At 44.3% G+C, this 19059-nt stretch overlaps 1 protein-coding gene across 1 annotated transcript; it reads right to left on the bottom strand.

The window, feature by feature from the left end:
- Positions 1-1355: 1355 nt before the first annotated feature.
- Positions 1356-13122, bottom strand: LOC132823591 (adhesion G protein-coupled receptor G3-like). Its single transcript, XM_060837509.1, has 8 exons — positions 13101-13122; positions 11295-11632; positions 9199-9306; positions 9057-9102; positions 8865-8971; positions 5370-5494; positions 3307-3575; positions 1356-1459 (listed from the first exon to the last, which is right to left on the bottom strand). Exons 1-8 carry the CDS (start codon positions 13120-13122, stop codon positions 1356-1358), a joined length of 1119 nt encoding a protein of 372 aa, XP_060693492.1.
- Between the last annotated feature and the right edge of the window lie 5937 nt (positions 13123-19059).

The following is a 19059-nucleotide window of genomic DNA, read 5'->3' on the forward strand; positions in this document are numbered from 1 at the left end:
CAATGCTGAACTCCCAACCAGTTCTGGACTGAATTAAACTGCTGGAGAGCTGACCACTCCTCCTTCATTATACAGGTCACTTCTAAAACATGACCACTTTGGCCTGAAGTCTCATCTGTTTCCATACAAACAAAAGACCTCTCAATACCCTTCAATCTCTGTACCAGACCAGTCTGATCAGAGCCCAGCCTGGTGTATTACCCCTCGGAATAATATCAAGGACAGAGTGTCCTTGAGCCAAGGAACAGCTTTTAGAAAAAAACAGCTCTGTGACGCTCTCTGCATGTACCCTGTCAGACCCCTCAGGAACTTATATCTATCAACCAAGTCATTTCTTACTGTTTGAAACGCCAGTTGATTTTATTAAACATGCGTCATTGGCTGAGCCAGCATTTATTGCCCATCCCTAGTTGCCCATAGGGCAGTTAGAGTCAACTACCTTGCTCTGGATCTGGAGTCACATGTAGGACAGACCAGGTAAGGTTGGCATTTTCTTTGTCTGAAGGACATTAGTGAAGCAGATGGAGTTTTCCCAACAATTGACAATGGTTTCTTGGTCATTGTTACAGAATTTCTTTGACTGAATTCCAATTCTTCCAACTGCCAGGGCAGGATTCAAACCCTGGTCCCCAGAACATTACCTGGGTTTCTGGATTCACACCTAACACCACGAGGCCATCACCTCCCCTGTCCAACCTTTCCTCACAAAGCAATCCTCTCATTCCACATATTAGTCCCGGTAAATCCTCTCTGAACTGCCTCCAATATATTGACATCCTTTTTGAAATAAGCTGACCAATATGGGAATTTTGGAAATTTAAGATAAAATGGATTGATTATTTCACTAGCCACTTCTTTTCAGACCCTGGGATGGAGTCCATCAGGACCCGAACACCTGTCAGCCTCCGGGTCCATCAATTTATTCAGGACCCACTTCTCCAGTGACTGTGATTTTCTTCAATTTCTCCCTTCCTTCTATTTCCTGATTGTCATCATTAACCTCCCTATGGTAATGCCTCTGCCAATCAGAGTTTATCTGGTCACCAAAGACAACTCTTCTCTCAAAATATATATGTTGTTGCCACCATCAAATTGGTATTCTTACAAATTGTCCTGATGAATGTAAGACATAAAGCTTTGACAAGATGCATCTTTCTTCAGCAGTACAAAAGATCAACTGTTTCCAGAGGGAAAAGGGTCAATCCCTGGGGAGCGATGGGGAAAGAGTAGGAGAGTAAGGATGACTGGACAGTTTTACCAAAGGAACTGGCACAGACTTGATCAGCCAAATGGCCTCTTTCTCCATTGCTTTAGTTTATTTTCCAGTAACTTATTAAAAGTTGAATTATTAAAACTTACATGCTGGTAGGGGCATGATCGCCATCGAGAAGAATTGAGTACTGGCCATAATTATCTGAGCATACTCCAATGATGATTAAAAGCACACCAGCTGGGAGGCCTGGGAACACAAATGAGCACAGTTACAGAGATTACTGACAGTATTCTGTGATTGTTAATAGACAACATTTATTAATAATTCCAACTACAGTGAGAATTACACTCAAAACCAATTTAATATGATCAATCAGGCTCACAGTGTGATTTAGCTTCATGTGGTAGAAGCTACATCTATTCACACACAGGACCCTATCCTTTGGAGGAAGAAGATATTTGCCCATACATCGTATATTCTTCATTGAGGAAAGGGTTATGGTCATGGTCAATCCATGCTGCTTTATCCATGACAATGCCTTGACGACACAATTTGGAGGGACCAGTGTTGGACTGAGGTGGACAAAAGACACCAGGTTATAGTCCAACAGCTTTACTTGGAGCCACAAGCTTTTGAAGCAGTGTTTCTTCATCAGGAAGTTGATGACCTGTTGGAGAAGCAGCACTCCGAAAGCTAACACCTCCAAATAAACTATAACCTGGTGTTGTGTGATGCTTAATTTTGACTACACAAAGGATGCTTGCCTGGTCGAGTTTAAGCATCTAATTAAGACTAACAGCTTTGAGTTACTGCTGCATCTATATCCCAAACATGGTCCAATCAATCAGTACCCTCATCTTACACTATATGAGTTGATGGTCCCTTTTCAACATTATTTCCTTGCGCCCCAGTCTTGATGACTCAAGAGGAAAGTGATTCAAGTTGGGTTTATTTTAAGCAATATTTTAGAACTAACCTTGCATAGCAAGAGTTCAAACTGCTCTTGGAGACCTGTTTCCTTGTTTCAACTTGTTTTATTTGGCTTGAAATGAAAACTCTTTGTTATATTTGTCAGATCCACAGAGAATAGAAACTGAGACAGTGTGTGACAAGCTGCTGAATTCACTCAGAGCCCCTGCTGTGTAGCTGGTATATACAAATTTCACTCCCCCCTAGATTCCACTATACGGGAGTGTCAGACCCACAAAGAGGTCACTGACGTTAAGACTCAGACTTCAGATGTTGGCAGGTTGCTGTGGGGTGCTGCGCTGGGAATGTTGAATACAGTTGGCAGGGCTTCTACCCAGCATGGAGCTGCCCCCTGACTCTGACTGTTTTTCTGCTGAGCAATGTGAGGACAGTCAGAAATGAGCTGCCTGCTCTGTTTTGGGGAGTGGTGACAGATTGGAAAGTGAAAGTTGCTGTCAGAATCCTTCACTTCCTGCTACAGCAACAGGAAGCCGGCAGCTTTTGGAAGAAAACTTGTTCTTTGGTTTAAAATACCGGCCTGTGTGTATGGTCATGCTCGGCACATATTAACATGTGTCTCTTGGTGATGACTCTGGGGGACCTCACCCTTGAACCTTTCAGCACTGAATTTAGATTCCTAACACCCACCTTTCAATCAGAGACACAGTTCATTGCTGGAGGAATCTCTCCAATTAATCAAGAGAAACCCTCTATCTACTAACACCATTAATTCCACTCTCACAAGAGGGGATGGTGTCTTTGATTGGTGCTGTCTCAGGGTTACATGTCAAGGATGTTTCATGCTGTGTTCATTCCCAGCTGGAAGTAAACCTGGACTATCAAACATCACTCCCATTCTGTTTTCGGTCCGGGTTTGAATCTGTTCACTTACCAATTACAATTCCTACTTTCACCAAGTTTGATCCTTAATGCACTTGGCCTGAAATGTGACAGAGATTTTCTCCTGTTATGTGACAGAGACAGCCAGAACCCTTAAAGAATAGCTGTTTTATACTACAGCCCCTTTTCTTGTAACAATGAAATAAAAGTTGGTGCTACATGAGACAGTGAGAATCAGACCATGCATTTACAAATAACTCAGTGACAGAATACTTCACACTCACCCCAACCGAGAAGGCAGAGTTTCAGCATGTAAAACCGAATGTAAATGTTGAAGACTTTGATCAGCATAAGGTACAGGTGAAATGCTTCAATTCCCATCCATGTAAAACTGCAAAGCAGTGAGTAATGCAGCAGGGCAGCAATGGCTTTACACAGCTCATCAGTGCTCTTGGAACTGAACACTGTGCTGGTTAAGAAGCTCACATTGAGAAGGAACAAGGCAGCAGAGAGATTCACGTGGATCTGGATGGAAGCTTCCTTTTGTCTTTTTCTGAATGAAGGGAACAGAAACAGCAGAAGGTTACCTCAGAGTGCAATGGGATCTTGGTCAGATGGGCCAATGGGGTGAGGAGTGGCAAATGGAGTTTAATTTAGATAAATGTGGGGTGCTGCATTTTGGAAAGGCAAATCAAGGCAGGACTTCCCCTTAATGGTAAGGTCCTGGGGAGTGTTGCTGAACAAAGAGACCTTGGAGTGCAGGTTCATAGTTCCTTGAATGTGGAATTGCAGGTAGTCAGGATAGTTAAGAAGGTTTTTTTTTAGATTAGATTACTTACAGTGTGGAAACAGGCCCTTCGGCCCAACAAGTCCACACCGACCCGCCGAAGCGCAACCCACACATACCCCTACATTTACCCCTTACCTAACACTACGGGCAATTTAGCATGGCCAATTCACCTGACCCGCACATCTTTGTGACTGTGGGAGGAAACCGGAGCACCCGGAGGAAACCCACGCAGACACGGGGAGAACGTGCAAACTCCACACAGTCAGTCGCCTGAGTCGGGAATTGAACCCGGGTCTCTGGTGCTGTGAGGCAGCAGTGCTAACCACTGTGCCACCGTGCCGCCCTGTGTTTGGTATGCTTTCCTTTGTTGGTCAGAGCATTGAGTATAGAAGTTTGAAGGTCATGCTGCAGCTGTACATGACATTGGTTTGGCCATTTTTGGAATATTTTGTGCAGTTCTGGTCTCCCACTTATTGGAAGGATGTTGTGAAACTTGAAAGGGTTCAGAAAAGGATTTGCCAGGGTTGGAGGGTTTGAGCAGTAGATAGAGGTTGAATAGGATGGGGCTGTTTTCCATGGAGCATTGGAGGCTGAGGGGTGACCTTATAGAGGGGCATGAATAGGATAAATAGACAAGGTCTTTTTCCTGGGGTGGGGAAGTTCAGAACTAGAGGGTATATCTTTAGGGTAAGAGGAGAAAGGTTTAAAAGGGACCAAAGGAATAACTTTTTCATGCAGAGAGTGAAGTGTTAATAGAATGAGCTGCCAGAGGAAGTGATGGAGGCTGGTACAATTACAACATTTAAATGGAATCTGGATGGGTATATGATTAGGAAGGGTTTGGAGGGATATGGGCCAGGTGCTGGTAAACGGGACTAGGTCAGATTGGGATGTCTGGTCAGCACGGATGAGTTGGACTGAAGGTCTCTAACCGTGCTGTATATCTCAATGACTCCATTTGGGTGAAAAACAGCAAGCTGATAAACATTGACTTTGAAGACTTCCTGCATCTGGAGATGCCTGAGGCAGGTGAAGCATGTGCCTATGGCTGTTTCTATAACTCCCATCTCCTGGAGCAGGTGGATAACCTGAAGGCACAGCTTGAGGGGCACCTCTATACAGCAAGCACCCCTAATCAGGAAACTCTTCCTCTCTGACCACCTGCTAAAGGGGTGTTGGAAGGAATTGTAGCTCGATGATCAGTCTGGCCTCAGTCTGGATGCACCCTCTATGGTCCTCAAGTCCTGGAGTGGAACTTGAACCCAGAACTGCTAACTCAGAGGTAGTGACACTGCTCACTGCAGATACAAACTCTGACCATGACATACTGAGGTACAATCTGAAAGTAAAGTGAATCACTACTCAGCTACAATACTCTTAGAATTAATATCAAACATTAAAACAGAAGTAAGCTTTGTTTAATGAACTTGCTGTTGCGAATTATTCATAAACTCTATCTTCAAGGAGACATTTGTTATATATTGTGATTGTACAATGAGACCATTGAGAATGGCTTCTTCTACATGAAATTTCATCTTTGATGATTAATGTTCCTACCTGAGAATAAAGTGGATGATTAAAGTAATTGCTGTGAAAATGCCAGAAACACCACAACCAATCTGGGTGATGTATGTTAGTGATCTCAATGTCTTCTCATCCAAGTGTTGGTTCCCATCGATTTGCTTTATAACAGAAAACGAGAACATTGACATGAGGATTGGGTAATGTTTTCTTCAACTGAGTGACACACCCTACTTTCAATGTACTTTCCCTCACCTCCGGGTTGGGGTCCCCCTGTGATATCTACTCATCTCCTGTTGAGAAGCCACACAAACACCTGATCTAAGGCCAGGTCCGTCTGAAAGCAGCCACAATGATGTGCACACTCTGAACAATTCTCTTTTCTACTCTGAGCTGCTGGGCCTCCACACAATCCCCAGAATGAGAAGCTCCACATCAGATACTCAGCATCTGGAGAGTAATGGGGGAATAGCTAATGTCCATATTCTGATGCACTGCTGTTGTTTTAGTTCATTCTGGGAGTGCTGTTTCTTTCTAATCTTTGTAAGAAATGGGGAAGTGTGTTGTTTTTTCAGATATAGAAAAGCAAGAGTGTGTATGTGCAGAGAAGGGGTACAAGGAAAAATATCAGCTCGGCAAGCATTAGGGAAATATATCTTTATCTTTCATGTATAATTGAGGTTAATTGAATACTAACTTTAGTGAAGAATTATTAAAGCAAATAATTTCTTTCATCATAATGTTTAAATGATTTAGTCTCAGCAAAATAGCTGAGATAGCTGAAACGCGTAAACTAGGCAAGAAAAGATACATTGTCCAAATGAATGTTCAGGAATGGAATGTCCCTATGAACAATGGAAGATGTTACAAGCAAAGTAAAAAAAACCATCAAGATACAAGTTTAGCCTGATGTCAGCACCTACAGAGGGAAAGGGTGCCAACTTGGAGAAGGGGGGAAACAATAAGGGCGGAGCACAGAGGGGTAGTGGCAGAAAATAATAAGAGAGATTGGGTAATATAGGAGTAGGGAGAGGTGACCTCACGCAGCTCAAAAGTATAACTGTGTAATAGTTTGAACAATCATCACTTCAATTGCTCTCTGCAATTGGGGTCCTTTCTTACAAGATCGTAGAATAAATTGTCTTGTTTCCAGCTTTGGTGGTCTCGTCTAAATTTGATTGAATTTTATTTCTAACAATCCCCCCTTGTCCTGTCCAACTCAGAGCCTTGCTCAGGTACTGATGGTGGGTAAGAAGCAAGCACACTATTGTGTGATTGGAATCACTGCTCACAACAGACCAGGCAGCTCATTGTCTGCCTGAACTAATTACCTGATTACCCCATTAACCTGGACTAATTACCTAATTAGAGTTGGGAGTGTGTTGCTGGAAAAGCACTGCAGGTCAGGCAGCACCCGTGCAGCAGGAATTCCTGATGAAGGCCTCTGGTCCTAAAAGTCAATTTTCCTGCTTCTTGGGTGCTGCCTGACCTGCTGAGTTTTTCCAGCAACACACTATCAATACTGGTCTCCAGCATAGGGCAGCATGGTGGCACAGTGGTTAACACTGCTACCTCACAGCACCAGGCTCCTGGCTTCAATTCCTGACTGTCTGCGTGGAGTTTGCACATCCTCCCCATGTGTGTGGGTTTCCGCCGGGTGCTCCGGTTTCCTACCACAATCCAAAGATGTGCAGGTCAGCTGAATTGACCATGCTAAATTGCCCGCAGTTTTAGGTGCGTTAGTCAGGGGTAATTATAGGGTAGGGGAACGGGTTTGGGTGGGTTTCTCTTCAGAGGGGTGGTGTGGATTTGTTGGGTAAAGGGTCTGTTTCCACACTGTCGAGAATCTCATCTAATCTAATCTGCAGAATTCACTGTCTCCTCGTTCCCTGAATACTCCATTAGTGTGGACTAATTCCTGATGAAGAGGTTTTGCCTGAAACGTCGATTCTCCTGCTCCTTGAATGCTGCCTGACCTGCTGTGCTTTTCCAGCACCACACTCTAGACTCTGATCTCCAGCATCTGCAGCCCTCACTTTCTCCATGTGGACTAATTACCCAGAAAGCCAAAAACAGGCAGAGGTTATCTTCATATAAATAGACCGTGTAAGGAAGGCAGGCTTCCTCAATTCCCTGAAGGAAAATTTGCTATGAGGATAAATGGGAAGGAAGGTCGATGACTAATGTCATCAGGCAGCTGAAAGAAAACCAATGAGGTGTCAGAACACACAACTGGAAATATTAACTGTTAAACTAGAAGTCTGTCCATACTGTGTACAAGACCCTGGTCTGGCCACATCTCACTGACTGTTTTAGGTTTGCTCCCCTGAGATAATTGGGGAGATTGAGTCCCTGGAAGAGGTTTTGAGGACAGCTACGTTATTGACACGGAGTCTGAGGCTTCATGGAGATCAGAGCAAACTGAGCAAGCTGGGCCTTCTCCCTTTGGAAAAGTGCTGCCTTTGAGGGGATATGATGAGGACTGGGAATTTTCCCCGAGCTGCTCCCACTCCACCTCAATCAATCTAATGGTTTGGGGCAGAAATCACACTGACACACATAAAATGGGCTTTCACCACATTTCCGGAAAAGTTATGGCATCTGAACAGAAGCCAATTCAATAAAACTCCCAATCCGAATGGTGACAATCCTGGTGGGATAGGCAGTGAAGGCGGCACGGCGGCACAGTGGTTAGCACTGCTGGCTCACAGCGCCACGCTCCTGGGTTCAATTCCTGACTGTCTGTGTGGAGTTTGCACGTCCTCCCCGTGTCTGCGTGGGTTTCCTCCGGGTGCTCTGGTTTCCTCCCACATTCCAAAGATGTGTAATTCAGGTGAATTGACCATGCTAAATAGCCCGTAGTGTTAGGTAAGGGGTATATGTAGGGGTATGGGTGGGTTGTGCTTCGGCGGGTCGGTGTGGACTTGTTGGGCCGAAGGGCCTGTTTCCACACTGTAAGTAATCTAATCTAATCTGAAGACAATTGGGCTGTGGGAGATGACAAGTGAGAGGTGGGAATAAGTATGGGCTATAAAGACAGCACTTGAGTATTCCAAAACAATTCACTTCCCAAGAGACATAAACCTCTGGAAGAAATCACCAGCACACACTGGGAGTGAGAGATTTACTGCAATCATTCCATAGGAAGCTGGATGAGTTTTGGTGAGTGGGAGACATCTTGATATGCCCAAGGTGAGTGGATTAACAGTGATTGTGACATCAGGTGTCATTGTCTCATGGACCTATCAGGGTCAGTGTGACACTTCCCAAAGCTCCTCCCTCAAATTTGGATTCTCTCTCAGATTTAATTTCTCGTGCCCCCCTGTAAAGATGGGATAACTCTGGAAGAAAGGAATGGGTGGGGGGAAATGGATGGGATGGGATGGGACTGTCCTAATAAAACAATTGGTCTTTCTTGTCTGTTTTTACATCTTAATATGCAATGAAGGATTAATGGAGTGAAAGTTTGTTGATCGCAGCCAAAGTGGAATAGGCCAAAAGATACAAAAGATTGCATGACATTGACCCTACCAGCAAGACAGCAAAGAAAGTCAGGTGATTGCATTGACAGATGACTTCATTGACTGTGTTTTGTGTTGTGCAGCCGGAATCGTTCCAGTGACCCTCAGCTGTGTTCCCTGCAATAGAAAGGGACAGCACTGAGAACTCAATCCTTGGGTCCAGGATCATTGAAATCTTTGATAACATGACCGTTTTCCCTACCATTTTGTTTTAACTCCCAGAAGACACATTTTGGAATGGCTTTTACCTGGTATGAAGAAAATGATCAATAAATCTTTACCACTCTTAACATGAATATTTCCTGTTAATCAATTGAATCATGAAAAGTGAAAAATGTCCTTACCGGTGATGATTTGGTAAATACAATTCTCACAGGGTCAAGCAGATTATCAAACGCTCTATTCCCCACTTCAATTCCAACCACACGATTTAGAACAGTTTGATTTTTAACCTGCAAAGATATACATAAAGATTGCAGTAGAATCTCTTATTAAAATTAAATAAGGAAATGGAATGAACAGCAGCCCAATTTCTGGGTGAAGACAGACTCCACTCACTATAGTTAAACGTACAAAGTGTGTTGACGTGGAGTGTTTGGATCGAGGTCTTACCCTTGTGTATTCAGTCATCCCACCTGTATGATGGACTGGGATCAATGGTTCTCATCTCCACCCAGCTCTCACTGCTGGCTCGAAGGGTCATACCCTGTCTGAGTTGAGGGACAAACCATAATGGAAGGAGAAATGATGAACATTGAGGTGTATTCATTGACAATGAAAACAGCCAGGGCAGAAAGATTCCAAAGGATTCAAATCACCAGAATGTTTTGGACCAAGTGCATGCCACACCATATTCCATGAACTGTGGGGGTTGGGATATCAGTAATGGGTAAAATAGCATGGGCTCTTCCAAACCTTGGTCAGGAAAGGGAAACTCTGAATCCAAACCTATCGTTAGTTTGGAGACCGTTTGCAGGGTCTCACAGATTAACTCCAAGCTTAAAGGATGGGATCAGTCAGCACACACTACTGAAGGAAACAAAGGTCTTTGGAATGCACCTAATAAAATATATGCTCAGATTTTCACACAGAAACCACATTGAAAATGAAGAGGTGGTTGACATTTCAAGAATAAAAAGAACTCTAAAATGTGACACCCAGAAAAGAAAGTGTCAGTATTTCAACGACTGGATCAGAACTGAAAAGCCAGAAGGGTCTTTTCTGAAGGGCAAAGTGGGGGCTACAGAAAGAGACATTATCTGTGGTAGACTAATGAAAGATGTCAGAGAGGGGTTGCAGGTTAGATATAGTGGATATGGGAGGATGGTACAAGTCAGAAGGGTGTGGCATAGCCTTACAGCAGATCTCTTAGTGGGATACAAGCAGTACCATGAGACCACTCAAGTTTTGAAAATGTACCAAGGATGTGCACACACACTTCCAACAGGAGTACAGGAGATACCATATTCATCGAAGAGTTTGTGTGCATGTACCTAATGATCACCAGCATCATAGACAGGAGATAGATCATGATGTCAGTCAGTGAGTAGCAGCGATTTGACACCAGTGCTGCCACTTTGGAGTTCCATCATCCAGCCAACCCCACGGTTCACCCTGAACACAACATTAAGATCATCACCTGTGCTACTTCAAGACTTCTGAGTTAATTGTAGGATTGCAGTATTCTTTCTGTCTAATGCTGCAATTTTGTGCATTTGGGCATCTTTCCATTCTTGTTAACAGATTCAGGAAGTGACACAGGGAGTGACACAGGGAGTGACACAGGGATTGGTACAGGGAGTGGTACAGGGAGTGGTACAGGGAGTGATCTGGAGAGTGCTGAGTTTTTTTGGTGAATTTTGCTGTAGTAATTAGTTGTCATCAGACACAATGGGGCCTGTGAGGCTTCATCTTGACTATGAGCCTGACTGGGAAAATGAACAGAGGTGTAACGATGAGAAAAGGGACAAGGCTTTCAAACAGATCCCATGTCAGCTAAGGATGGTTTGGAAGCAATTCCTCCCTGAATTTTAGTGATGAAAACAATGTGACTATTTCACTAAAAAAAGATTGTGACTGTAATTTCCCAACGATTGCAGCTCAACCTCAGAGCTAAGCAGGGACAGCATTAATAATGGCCATCAATTGGACTGTGGCTCTGAACTCTGAAGCTTCTGACTTTCCCTGAGGCTGCAACAGCTTGCAGTTTTCAGTGAACTCCTGCATGAGAGAGACGCTCCATTCCAAGGGAATGAAATTCATCCCGGTCCCTCTTGAAGGTGGAACAAATTGAAGGATTTCTTTGGATTGCAGCCTTTACACAGCGCGGGTTTGTCAATGAGCTCACACACCGTGCCTTGTGTATAATTACAGTTTACGTTTTACCATTTCCCTGAGCTGAAAGTAATTCCACTCCCTCAATGTGGGTCTGCTGTGTGACCACAGGTAACGTATCTTTCAGGTACATGCCCATTATCCTGGCACCAATACTGACACATTCATTCTGTGGCAGTCCTCTGTGCCAGCTGTGCCCATTATCCTGGCAAAGCAAAGATTGGTTAATGATCAGCAGGATGACCTCCTCATGATATGGCCCATGACTCCAGATGGGAACCTTGCACATGTGCACATGACATTGACTTGCTCCCATTCTTTCGAACAGACCATTGATGTCCTGAAGCAATGTCCTGAACTGTCCTGGAAGAGCCCAGTAATCTTCAGCTGAGCAGGTGTCAGGGTTTGTCCTGGTCTGCAGGATGTTTGTTATAATGAGAATGCCTGAACACAAGATCACACAATAGACTCCTGTAACAAGCTCAGACAGAGACTCTGATAGGCCAGACGACAGAAGAAGGCCGCTGGGTTTATAGTGATCCAACGTCACCATGAGGCTTTCGATGTCCCCCCTGAGGTGAGAAGCTGAGGAACAGGCGTAAGAATGGGAAGGGAGAAGTGGGAGAACAAAAAAGATCTCTGGAATGAGGCAGCCCCTTTCTGTTCAGGCTGGATGTGAACAAATCATTCACAAGCAATACCAAGAATTTCAAAATAAAAACCGAAAGAACTGCAGATGCTGTAAATCAGAAACAAAAACAGAGAAAGTTCAGCAGGTCTGGCAGCATCTGTGAAAGGAAATCAGACTTAACGCTTCGGGTCCTGTTTCCAGAAACATTAACTCTGATTTCTCTCCGCAGATGTTGCCAGACCTGCTGAGCTTTTCCAGCAACTTCTGTTTTTGTACCTAGAATTTTAACTCCACTTCCAAGTCCGAGATTCCTTATTGGTTCTCTGTCACTGACCATCACATTGTTTACTTTCCCCACAAAGCAAAAGTAAAAGCCAACACAATGGCTGATGCTGTCTCCTCCAGAGCAGCTGAAACACACAGGTACCTCTCCCCCCACTTCCTGCCTCCTCATCTGTGACCCCCCCGTCCTACAAGAATGAAGCGAGTGTGTCTGTGAGGAACATGCAATGCTGATGCAGCTGTTCTGATTGAATAGCTGGCAGTGTGTCAAAGTTGTGAGTATTATAATAGTGTGAAGAGTGTGTGGATGAGGGAAAACGTGTGTGCACTAAGGCTGTGTCTTTACTGATGGTTATTGGATGTTAGTGGGTGGTGGCCCTTTGATGATTTGAGATGTGACTGAGGGATTCTGTCACCCTGAGTACACAGTGCACCTCTCCTATTCATTACATCTCTTCTTTTCAGTACCTCTTCCAATAAGATTTGCAGTGTATATCTGAAAGTTTGATCCACGCTGTCCCCTCGGATCAGCACTGTCGGCTGTTCCACAACCCCGATTTTTGAATGGTCTCAGCACCATCTGCAGCCAAAGAGCATCTCCCCATCTCGAAGTGGACAGTGGCTTCAGACGATGTTTGACACACATGATACTGGAACCTTTACTGATCTGTTTAGCCAATGATCAGCCACGGGGCAGTGGTTGTGTGTAGCAACAATGGAAATGAGGTAGTGCAAAACTGATATCCTACCTCTACCTCAAACAACAGGCATGGATTAATTGGACATCACAATCCCTGTACCTGCGTCCATCATAAACCCATACTGTCTCTGCAGTTATGATACAAACTGTTTCCATGATCCTCACACCAGGCCTCACTCCATGCTCTCTGACAATGGCCATCACTGATGATCACACTAAAGTGGGAGACTCGATAAGTAAGAACTCCCTGTACTTTGGAGCACTCTCATCTTCCAGAACATGAAGGGGCTGTTACGTACCTGAGAGGATACCCTGGATCATTCTTGGTGGATCACATCACTGTGCAGCACCTGGGTAGATTGCTATTTAAATGCAATCTGTTATTGTTGAACCTGATGGAAACCTAAAGCTTGAATCTGTCCCTTGATGTTGTCCATCAGAAAGGTAACATTTTGCTGCTTTCTTTAGAGATGTTTATTATAAACCTCTGGAACAGGTGGAACTTGAAACCAGGTTTTCTGGCTTAGAGGTAGGGACACTACCACTGTACCACAGTGTTTACTGTCACACTAGCACACTGGTCACTTGTTTTTGTGTAGTGATGTACAAGAAAGTGACTGATGTTAGCCTGAAGCAAAAATATTTGACGATCAGGTTTTTAACCAAAGATGGTCATTTTATTCCATTCCCTCCCCCACCCTGGTGGACTCTGCTCATGTTACTCGGTATGGCCTTGGAAACTCTCGCATTCAGGATGGTGTACTAATCGAACACACAAAGAAATATCTGCTCAAAGCATCAATTTACCTCAGCAAGACTTCAACAACTATTTAAATAATGCTCAACAAGAACGAAAACTATCACCTCAGATAAAATGCTCAATAAGCAACAGGGAGAAAGGTCTATTATTTTAGTACCTTTTGATAAAATCCAACAGCTCATTACACACTTGGAAAAGTGATTACGTTACCTGGAACAGTCTTGCATCCCTGAATAATATTATTTTACTTCGTATCGTTTTCGTTGAAATGTTGATGTTGTCCAGGAGAGTTAGTGGCAGATTGATCCTAATCGCTGGGTCAAAGGCAGAGATATTCTCCTGGGTTTTACATTCAATAGAAATAATACATTTGGTTAACTGACAAGAATCTGCAATGTCATCTCCCTCTTCCCTTCAGGAGGAACGTGCTGAAGAAGTTTCAAACTTTTGGCCTTTTGTCCCACTTTAGGACTTGAGCACAAACATTAAAGCTGACACACCAGTGCAGTACTGAGGGGGGGCTGCATTGTTGGAGGAGCTGACTTTCAGATGGGATATTAAACTGAGGTCCCTTCTACCTGCCTGGATGGATGTGAAAGGTCCTATGGCACCATTTTGAAGAGGAGCTCAGGAGTTATCTTTCAATCAACATCAGAAAAGCAGGTAATCTGGTCATTGTTATATTGCTGTTTGTAGGAGGTTGCTGTGCATCAGTTCACTGCCCTGTTTCGTACAACCGTGTCCACACTTCAGAAAGTACATCACTGGCTGTAAAGTGGTTTGAGAAATGCCAAATAAATCCAATTTTTTTCTTTCTATTAAAAAAACCTGTTGACCTTTGGTGGAAATTCTAACACTCGCTGTGAGAGTTCTTTAGCAGCACTCAGAGCATCTTCCACCTCACAATATGGTACCAGAAGCCTGGGGCCTGCATGGCCATCAGGGAAATGATAGTGGGACCAGAAAATAGAGGTGACTCACAAGATCAGAAATATAATTATGGTCACCCTCAAACTGTTCAAACTCATTCCCAAAACTCTGCTCGTCTCGAAACAGGATTGGAATTTGAAATGTTTTAAGAGAGAACTTCTGAGGTAATTTTAATCTCACTTGTCCCGCATGAAATGGAGTTAAAGCAACCGACTGTTTCATCTGCACTCAAATTTCCACCGTACTAATTTCAGTTCCCTCTCAGTCTCCCGGTAAGTAACGGGGTCATTGAATCAGCACCAGGATGGGGCCCTTACTCATTCCCTTCGTTAAGATATGGGAGGAGAAGTGTGTGAGCATGTACACAGGATTGTGTGCTTGTTTGTTACACACTTGTTTGCATGTTTTATAAAATCCTTACAGTGTGCAAGCAGGCCATTTGGCTCATCGAGTTCATACTGACCCTCCGAACAGCATCCCATCCAAATGTATCCCACTGTGTTATCCCTGAAACCCTGCATTCTGTATGGTCAATCCACCCATCCTGCACATCCCTGGATCACATCCCCACTTTAGCATGGCCAATTACCTTACCTGCACATTTTTGAACTGTGGGAGGACCCTGGAGCACCCGGAGGAAACTCACGCAGACACGGCAAGAATGTGCACACTCCACACAGACAGACAGTCACCCAAGGCTGGAATCAACCCTGGGTCACTGGCTCTGTCAGGCAGCAGTGTTAACCACTGTTCCACCCAGTTGTGTAGTGTGTTTGTGTGTATTTATGTCTGTGTATGTGCATGTGTGTTTGTTTATGTATATGTGTCCGTGTTTAGGTGCATGGTGTGTTTGTATGTGTGCCTGTGTGCATTTGTATGTGTGTCTGTGAATGTGTGTCTGTGATTGTGTGTGTGTGTGTGTGTGTGTGTGTGTGTCTATGCGTGTGTGTGTGTGTGTCTGTGTGTGTCAGAGGTCCTGGTGGAGGTGGAACACAAAGTCAGTGAATGTCACACGTTCAAGCTTGGAGCAATAACAGAGAAAGAGAGACTGCACTGTGAAGAGAAAGTGGGGACACATGACTTCCAGCCACTCGTCCTGCCAGCAGGACTCTAACTGGGACACGAGAGGATTTCCACATACACTCACCGTATCTGCATTAGGGAACTGGAGACCTGGGAAATTTTCAACTTCTGTATCTCGAATGTAGAATATTACATTCTCTGTTTCAACAACTTGTCTGTCCTCTTCACAATCTCCAATCAGTAATTTGTTTTCCAAACCTGAGATGATCGAAGCTCTGCATAAGATGAGTAAAGGAAGAATGTTACTGCCCCGACGGTAATGGAGGGCTGGAGTTCAGCAGCAGTGGGCTCGGGATAACTTGCTGCATCAGGACAAATAGTTTAACACAGTGCATTGGCCTGAGGCCCACACTGCACTCTAGCTGCCCGTCTGGGTGAAGGAGGTGAAGGAGAGAGGCCTGAAGCCCTTGGGGAGGCTGTACAGCGGCTCATGAGGATCTTTGTCTTCAGTGTAAATACAGCACTTCCTCACGGTGTAACCAGACCAGTTTGTTCATTTGGAATGGGTCTAAATGTGAGGCTGCATTCCTGATTATAATAAATTCACACATTTTGCTTCCTGTTAGCATCCTGGGATCTGCCCAGTGCCTTGAGCAGCTTGCTCTAGGCCAAAGAATGTCCTGGTTCTGCACAATACCATCCAGACAATGCTCATTGATTACGTTCTCTGCATAACATGCAGCACTCGCATGAAATAAGACAGAATGATGCCAATCAATTGGCCTGGAGATGTCTGGTGGGGTCAGACCAGTTTGTGCAGAGACACTGTGTGACTTTATCAGACCCATTAGGTTTATTCACTCATTAGCCGTAACAAAAGCTGTGTAATTAATGGAAGATATCATTCTGAGGCCCAGAGTAGGGAAAGGATAGCTCCCAGGAAGCTCAGTTATTCAACAAGAGAGGAGATATTTGCAAATGGCAATGGGGAGTGCTGAGGGAAGGGAGGGTCAGAAACGTCAGGAAATGCAGGATGGCACTGAAAAAAGTAGGAAGATGCTGCATACTCGCTGCACTTGGTAGGATTACAGATAGTGGTGTTTATCCCCAATGTGATGCAGGGAAGTGACTAAATTCCCTTCATTGTACACATGTATAGATCTGGGACTCAGTTGGCTGGATGGTTGGTTTATTTTGCAGAGTAATGTCATTACCATGGGTTCAATTCCTGTACTGACTCTCCTTCTCAAACACCCCATCCCCTCACCTGAAGTGTGGTTACTTTCAGGTTCAATCACCTCCAGTAATCTCTCTCCACGAGAGAGTAGTTCAGTGATCTTCTAAGATTATAACAACTTTACTTCTTCTATAAATCTACAACTATGATTTTTAAAATGTTTCAGGATTTAAGTGTTTTACATGATTGAGAGATGACATCTGTCTGTCTGAGTAATTCCATAAAAGTACACGGTTACAGCAGGGTTATTCATGATTAATTATAAAACAGAGAGGCAGAGAAAGATATCCAGGGTATTCCAGAGGTGTTGAAGCAGAAGACTTTGTAACCAAGAAAGATGGATGGTAGGGAGGGTTATAGTCACAGAATAAGGGGTCAGCCAGTTAGGACCGAGGCAAAGAGGAAGGTGGTGTTGGGAAATGTCTTAATTTCTTTTTAAAGACAAAAGCCACATTGCACTGACTGAGGATTACAGTCACAAAAAGCATCATCACTTGGACATTCTACATTTTACACCATTGAAATGGAGAGACCCTGTCTGCCAGGCTGCACCAAGAGAAATAGCTTTGAAAGAGTGTGAATGGCTGCCAATCCTTGTCTCATGAACAAAGGTCAACAAACAATCCAACAGGTAAACTCAAGGGGCTGGTGACACACCATGAGGTGGAGGTATTGACAAGCAATTGAGGAGGGCTCTAGGAGCAGTTGGCTTGCTTCCCACAACTGAGAAGGGGATCGCGGAGGACCCTGTGCTCAACAGGAGAATGAGCTTCTAACAGAGGTCGGTCGTGAGATGGGACTAAGGAGGACTCTGGGAGAAGACAGCTCGCTCACTCCGACTGAGAAGGGGATTGTGGAGACCCAGTTTTGAAGAACAGTCTCAAAGAACAGTCGTACCAAAGAGTGCTCACTCCACAATGTGATGGCCAGGCAGTAGGAGTGTAGAGATGGCAGGCAGGTGGGTGACTGAAAGGAATTGAGACAGCAGATCCAGGAAACCCAGGATTCCATGGAGCTGTCTAATGGGTCTGACATTTTAGATCCCTATTTAGTGAGCAATGTGACTGAATTGGGGATGGATGCCTCGAAGGAAAACCACTATACCATGGTGCCTGAAGGTACTCTGGGAAAAGAGAGAGGGGCTGAGAGGCAGATTAGGGAGACGGCAGCAGTTGCTGACTCAATAGCTCGAGTAATAGACAGTCTGGTTTGCAGATGAGATTGTGAGTCCCGTACGCTCTGCTGCTTCCTGGGTGCATGGATTTGGGATGTAATGTAACGGCTGGATAAACTTCTGGTAGGGAGGGTGAAAAACCGATGGCTGTTCACGTGGGAACCAATGACACAGGGAGGGATAGCTTGGAGATCTTGCAGGATCAGTTTCAGGAGGTAGGGAGTAGGTTGAAATGCAGCACTTCCAGGGCAGGAATCTCAGGAATACTCCCTGTGCCATGAGCTTCACCATTTAGGCAAAGACAGATCAGGGAGGTAAATGTGTGGCTTGAGGGATGGTGCAGGAGGGAGGGGTTTAGATTTTTTTACAAGTAGGATCATTTTTGTGAAAGAGGAGATGGGCTTCACCAAAACAGAAATGGAAATAATCTCTTGGCTGAGAGAGTAAACAGTGCAGTGAGGGTGGGTTTAACCTTGCAAGGTAGAGATGTGGGTTAACTAATGGACCTAGTTTTGGAGGTACCAGAGAGGGCTAAACAGAGAAGATGGAGAACAGGGAAAAGGAAGTGAGGGAAGGCTTGAGTGTTGACAGTAAACGAAGAAATGCTTGTCTTCCATTGGGCAAGGAAGAAATAAGGGCAAGGTAATTGTATGTATGTAAATGTACGGAGTATAGTGAACAAAACTGGGGGCAGGAAACAGAAATTTGTCTCGTGGGATATGATGTAGCAGCAGTGATGGAATCAATATGGTTAGAGATGAGAAACTGGAAGGGAGTGGTGACCTTGTTAGATATTTATTATAGACGTCCAAATACTGGGGAGGAAATAGAAGAGAACATTTGCAGGCAGATTATGGAAATCCTCAAGACAAGTTGGATTGTGATTGATGGTGATTGCAATTACCACAGGGTAGACTTGTCAGTAAACAAGTGTGCACGAGAACTGTCTGGAACAGTACATTTCCAGTCCTACAGAGAGGGAGCAGTATTGGATCTGGTCCAAGGAAATGAGGTGGACCAAATGGAGAATGTCAGAGTAGGGGAGCATTTGGGAAATAGCGATCATAATATTAATCGTGTTCGATATTATGTTGGCAAAGGATCAAAATCAGTCAAAAAGGCTGGCAGCACTCC

This window comes from Hemiscyllium ocellatum, chromosome 17 (genome assembly GCF_020745735.1).
Source record: "Hemiscyllium ocellatum isolate sHemOce1 chromosome 17, sHemOce1.pat.X.cur, whole genome shotgun sequence".
In the NCBI taxonomy this organism is placed as follows: Eukaryota; Metazoa; Chordata; class Chondrichthyes; order Orectolobiformes; family Hemiscylliidae; genus Hemiscyllium; species Hemiscyllium ocellatum.

Excerpts from the sequence above, each read along its gene's own strand:
- LOC132823591 (XM_060837509.1), bottom strand. The coding sequence starts at position 13,122 with ATGATCCAGGGTATCCTCTCAG. Across the intron at positions 3,576-5,369 it reads ATCATCCACTTTATTCTCAG|AAAAAGACAAAAGGAAGCTT; the intron begins GTAGGAACATTA and ends CCCTTCATTCAG. Across the intron at positions 1,460-3,306 it reads ACTCTGCCTTCTCGGTTGGG|GCCTCCCAGCTGGTGTGCTT; the intron begins GTGAGTGTGAAG and ends TTGTGTTCCCAG.